The sequence below is a fragment of the Mus pahari genome, chromosome 14 (genome assembly GCF_900095145.1).
Source record: "Mus pahari chromosome 14, PAHARI_EIJ_v1.1, whole genome shotgun sequence".
Taxonomy (NCBI): Eukaryota; Metazoa; Chordata; class Mammalia; order Rodentia; family Muridae; genus Mus; species Mus pahari.
The window spans coordinates 1,202,994-1,209,284 of NC_034603.1; the positions used below are offsets into that span (position 1 = coordinate 1,202,994).

Genomic DNA, 6,291 nt, shown 5'->3' on the forward strand with positions numbered 1-6,291 from the left:
ACACTCACTGCGGTGAGACAGCATGGACAGCCTGCACACTCACTGCGGTGAGACAGCATGGACCTCCTGCACACTCACTGCCGTGAGACAGCATGAACAGCCTGCACACTCACTGCCTGAGCTTCCACCCCAGCTGGTAAGGAGGTCACAGAAGAAGCAAGCTTTCTGTACTATCTGATTTAGATGTTCTAGGTTCCTGTGAAGAACATTTTACTCTAGAACACACCACTTTCCAAGCAACCATGAAAACTGCATAAGGCCCTACCCTGAAGACCTACTATGGCTCCCCAGCTTGCTCTCACCAAGAAGCACATGGCCAAAACCCATGTAAGAGAAATATGTACCAAGGGACCCTTCCCTAGCAGCTCCACACTTACAGCCATAGACTATATAGTGCAGGCTGAGAGGTCAATAGACCTCCCTCAGCATGCTGGCAGCTCACTTGCAATGGGCCATCCACCAGACAGAACTTTTACCAGGATAGAAACGTTTCAAGAGTGCACATATAATCTGGTAGCCAGTGAGCAGCTGAGGTGAGGGGGACTAAGAAGCTGGATTCTTTTTTAATTTTAGAGATGTTTGTTTGTTGACTGGTTGGTTTTGTTTACTTTGTTTTGTTTTGTTTTGAGTCAGGGACTTTCATATCCCAAGTTAACCACAAATCCACTGTGTAGCCAAGGGTGGCCTTGATCTTCTGATCCACTTGAGTTCTGAGATTACAGAAATTTACCACCATGCTTGGTTTATGAAGGGCTGGGAATCTATGTAGTTCTGTGTAAATAGCCACACTGGCCAGTGTCTAGAATCCTGACTGAATAGCACAGTTCTGGTCCTTAATTACAAAAGGTAGGCAACCCCACTCAGCTAAGTTTCTACCTGGGAAGCTGACAAGCAGGAAACCCCTGCAAGTCCCAGGAAGGAAGCACCTTTGGGGTAGAGAGTGGGTTTCGCTGCAGCACTGCCCTGCTTCAGGAGAAGCCCTGAGCTGGGCAGTTATGAGGGGACTGGCAGAGAACTGAGGCCCAATGGGAATTAATCTACATCTTATAACCATGTGGGATGGAGATGCTATAAAGTTAAAATTACCAAGTGAAATAATACTCCAGTTCAATTGAAGAACTTAAGAGAAGCACTCTGACCCCAAGGTTTTCTGGGTTTATTATGCTCGATACTGAAATGGAGTGCCTAGAAAACATCTTTGTAAGACTCTGAAATTCGATTGCAGGAATTTGATGCTGTGGTCTGCCCTAGAAATGAAAGATTGTTCAAAGCTAAACACAGCTGTGTGGTGACCTTTAAGGCAAGCACTCAGAAGGCAGAGGCAGGTGGATCTCAGTGAGTTCAAGGTCAGCCTGGTATACAGAGAGTTCCAGAACAGCCAAGGCTACACAGAGAAACCCTGTCTTGAAAAACAGGAGAAAAAATTAAGAAAGAAAGAAAGAAAGAAAGAAAGAAAGAAAGAAAGAAAGAAAGAAAGAAAGAAAGAAAAGGGAAGGAGGGAGGGAGGGAGGGAGGGAGGGAGGGAGGGAGGGAGGAAGGAAGGAAGGAGCCTATTCAAACGCTCCACTCCAGTGAATCTTGGTAGGAGGTAAATGTGAGGGCAGTTGTTCCATAGTGATCTGTGACACAGACAGAAAACAAGGCACACCTGCCCAGGATATAAGCAGCAAAAGGTTTGGTTTCATTTTATCGTTTTGAGGCAGTCTCTTGTAGCCCAGGCTGGCCTCAAAACTGGCTAAGAGCTGAGGCTAGCCTTAAATTCTTAGTCATCCCTATGCCTACTTTCCAAGTGCTATTATTATAGCAGTCACCACCACAAGCAACTGGGGCAAAAGCCTTCTATGTGCTTGTGACACATGTGTTTCAAGCCGTCATCCTTAAAGGAAAAACTACATCAAGACCTCCTTCTAAAAGGATCAGCAATTTTCTATCCCCAGCCACCCCGACCTACCACCCTCCCCCTCACTTCTACCATGTTCACAGGAGAGGATTTAAAACACACACACACACACACACACACTTTGGGAGCTGAGGATGTGACACATGGATCAACATAGCTGCCTATGTTAGTGATGACTAGCATGCATGTGTCCTGGGGCTTGAACCCCAGTACCATATAAAAGTGGACATAGTAGCACAGGCCTGTTATCCCAGTACCTGAGATAAAATAAAACAAAAACAAACAAACAAACAAGCAAAACCCCATGCACTTTGGCACTGTAAATCAGAGTGGTAGACATGGTACCTTTTCAAATGTCTGACACAGCGCTGACTTACTACACAGCAAAGACCCAGTGTGGAGTCAGCGGCCTTCTCCTGGGAGAGAAGCCCTACCCTTTTTTTTAAATGGTCTTTTGAAACAGGGTTTCTCTGTGTAGCCCTGGCTGGCTTTGAACTCACACAGATCTGCCTGCCTCTGCCTCCTAAGTGCTGGGAATAAAGTCGTGTGCCACCACTGCCAGCCTGAAAATCCTATCCTTTACCCCCACAGGCACTGTCTGTGTTTCAGGGGATCCAGACAAGTAAATCGAGATCTTCTCTTTTTTATCTAAGTCTATGCTGCCTCTTACTAACCTTTACAATTAACATAAAATGGCAGAAATGCTGCTTATGAATGTAGACCTTGACAGTCCTCCTAGACACAGAGAAGAGCAAACACAGAAAGGAGCAGCCCCAGTTCCCACTGCGCCCAGGCTGCACTGCACCTGAGCACCTGAGCACCTGCATCTCATTACTGGGCATGTGCTAAGGAAGCTGGTCTGGGAACCGCAAAGGATCTGCCTTCCTCTAAGATCCTCTCACTGGAAAGAAATGTACCATGTGACATGCCTCATTCATCCTCCGACTCCTCTATCCACACAGTGAAATCTGAGCCAGTCAGGGACTAGCAGAGCAGTCCCAGCTATGCACTTCCTAAGAGCACTCACTTTATGGGGAGGGTGCCAGACTGCCCAGAGGGACAAACATCTGGGTCAGGAGGAGGGTGGAGCTCTGACCAGGCCTAGAAAGAGAACCAGCCTTCCTGCCCAGAATGGTTGTCAAGCCCTTACCTGGAGTCACCATCCTGGTCATCAACATGTTCTCCAGTGTTGTTGACAGCGTATCTGCTACGTGGTTTATCTGAGTGAGACAAAAGAATAATGGCTAAGAATGCTCCACACCCAGGATTGTGGAACTATTAAAACCCACTGCTTCCACTGTCTACATCATTATTATTCAGCTACAAAGAAGAACAAACATTCGTACATCTTGAAACTATTAGGCTGAACACAGTAAGTCATAGAAGTGTCAAGTATCACTTCTATGAAAACCCTATGATAAGCAAAGCCATAGGACACATAGTCAACTGGGCATTAACCATGGCTAGGAACAGGCAGGTAAGTCATTACTTATCATTACAGAACTTAACTTCAGAGGATCAAAGGTTTGGAAATATGTAATGTAATGGTGATGCTTCACAATGGAAAGAACGCAGATAATACCACTGAGTCATACACTTCAAATGGTTAAACTGGTAAATTTCATGTATCTATGATACCATAACATGCTCAGGGGTCGGAGACCCATGTAGCTCAGTGTCAGTCCTTAGCATGTATGGGACCAACCAGGTTCTATCTGAAGCACAGGGGGAAATTATAGCATGGTTCCCCAAGAAGTTATAACAAAGTGCTATTCTTTTGAGGAGAGGTTGAGACCTCAGTATACAGCTCGGGAAGATTTCTTTTCTCTCCCATTAATCGGAACATTTCCAAAAGCTACAGCAGCTCTTTTTGGTCTCAGGGGCAGAAACAAGATAGTGAAAGAAATGTTTACAGAGGGTCACAGTAACACAATGTCTTCTGAGTCCTACCACCTCTGGAGTTAGCCTGTGGCAAATGTGCCCAGCCTATCAAGCACAAGAGAAAGTCTAACCTGAATGGCAAATCTAAGAGACAAAATATAGCCTAGGACAGGGCAAATGAAGTACCTAAGGATGACATCTACAGGCAGCCATGGTGGCACATGCCTTTATCTCAGCCTCTGGAAGACACAGGTAGGCGTATCTCTGTGAATTTGAGGCCAGCCTGATGCACAGTACTGCTAGGCCAACCAGGAGTATGTCCCTGTCTCAAGAAAATAAAAAATAAAAATTATCTATTGCAGATTCTGGAATGAATTTTTTGAAAGAACCACACCTGAACCTAAAAGGGCAGCTAAACTCACCTTGAGAATTTCAGCAGTCATACAATAAATGTTCTAGCTTTAAAGACTATGAGGAAAGAAAGCTGCCTCTATCTCCATCTACAACAAAAAACCAAGTTTGGGGGTAGAGCCTAACAAGTAGATATTAAGTTTCCAGTGAAAAATAATTAAAATTTCTCAGGACAATACTGATGGGGAGAAAAGGCAGAAAGTGGTTAATTCTGAATGGCGTGAAACTTGTATGTAAAGAAGCCATTGAAAGAGAAGGGGGCTGGGAATGTAGCTCAGATGGTACAGCACTTGCTTAACATGTCCAAGCCCTGGGTTTAATCCCTCGACCACACAGAAGCGCGTTATGGTGGTGCCTGTAATCCCAGCACTCTGGAGGTCATCCCTGACTATGTGAGACTTTGTATCAAAGAATAAAATTAAAAACAAAAACAAAAAAAAAAACCACTGGAATGTAATATACATAAAGGTTATGTGAATTGCTCAGTGAGATGATATAGCCATATAGAAACTGAATTATGTTGGCTTTTGAGAGTCAACATCTAAGGAAATCCAACAACCGTATGGCCATAGCCTGGCCTATCACACACTTACCTCCTGGAAAGTACACAGACCATACCAGCTCTTAGGAGCTGAACCTTACATTGAGATAAATAAAGTGTAAAGCCGAGAGTGGCGACGCACACCTTTAGTCCCAGCACTGAGGGGCAGGAGGAAGAGGGTCTCTGTTAGTTCTAGACCAGTGTGGTCTAACCAGGCAGCCAGGGGTACATAACAGAACCCTGTCTTAAGTAAATACGTTCATTTTAAAACAAGACAATAAATGTTCTAAAGAAAAACTTGTCTCTTGTTAATAATCTTGGAAAAGGCAGGGCTTAGGGGTGGTCACTTGAAATGCTACCACTCCACAAGCAGAGAAGGTAGGCACCACCAGTTTAAGGCTAGTCTACACAGTACACTAGCTACACAGTAAATCCCAAGCCACCCTGGAATACAGAGTTAAACCCTGACTCAAAACAGCAAAGTAACATCATTATCTCCCAGAGCAGAAGGCCTTACAGATAAGAAAACTCAGAAACCACAAGAGACTAGACTGAAAACATGACACCATAAAAATCAAAATTCTGGCCGGGTAGTGGTGGCACATGCCTTTAATCCCAGCACTTGGGAGGCAGAGGCAGGCAGATTTCTGAGTTCAAGGCCAGCCTGGTCTACAGAATGAGTTTCAGGACAGCCAGGGCTACACAGAGAAACCCTGTCTTGAAAAAACTAAAAAAAAAAAAAAAAAAAGAAAAAAGAAAAAATCAAAATTCTGGCATAAACTACACAGAAATAGCAAAGTGGTTACCTACTGTGACAAAAAAAAAAATAAAAGGAAAGGGTTTTGTTTGTTTTGTTATGCTTTTCATTTTTTCAGAGCAGATCTTACCGTGTGGCCCTGACTAATCTAGGAGTCACCATGTACACCAGGCTGGCCTGGGACCCAGAGATATGGCCTGTCTCTGCCTCCAGACTGCTGCCATTAAAGACATCCACCACTCCTGGTCCAAAAGTCTTACTTTTAAACTTAAATATATAAATAATTCTTTCAAGTCCATAAGGAAAAAACAACTCAAGAAAAAGTCAGGCACAGGATATGAATTCTCTGAAAGGTGAATCCAAACAGCGCAGGAAAGAGAAAAACATGCTTGCTCCCAACACCACCTTGCACAGTAAAATTATCAGACACAGTTTCTTACCAACAGTCTAATAAAGACTAAAAATTAATCTGTTTAAGACGTGATCATGAGCCCTCAGATCCAACCACATGACTCGACTGGCCTGTTGCTAAAAATACTCTATAAAAGAATAATTTACATAACGGACATGCACAGTTTATGTGGTTTTTGTTTTAGTTGGTGGTAGTATTGGGGCATGGGTACATGGCCTACAAGTGCAGGTAAAGGCCAGAGCAAAATGGGAAGTGTCCTCCTTTATCTTTACCTTACTGTCTCGGGACAGGGTCTCTCACTGAATCAGCTTACTCTTCAGGCTATGCTGGCTGGCCAGGGAGCTCTTTTTTTTTTTTTTTTTTTTTTTTTTTTTTTTTTTTTTTTTTTT

General features: G+C 43.8%; 1 protein-coding gene across 4 annotated transcripts in view; it reads right to left on the bottom strand.

Moving 5' to 3' along the window:
- Positions 1-6,291, bottom strand: part of Nprl3 (NPR3 like, GATOR1 complex subunit) — a 36,532-nt gene that overhangs the window by 28,555 nt on the left and 1,686 nt on the right. For all 4 annotated transcript variants that reach the window (XM_021211595.1, XM_021211592.1, XM_021211593.1 and 1 more), the window contains exon 2: positions 3,051-3,120. Coding sequence is in view for 3 of the 4 variants with exons in the window: in XM_021211592.1 (XP_021067251.1) it covers positions 3,051-3,120 (70 nt within the window). In the remaining variant the exon portion in view is untranslated. The remainder of the gene's footprint in view (positions 1-3,050; positions 3,121-6,291) is intronic.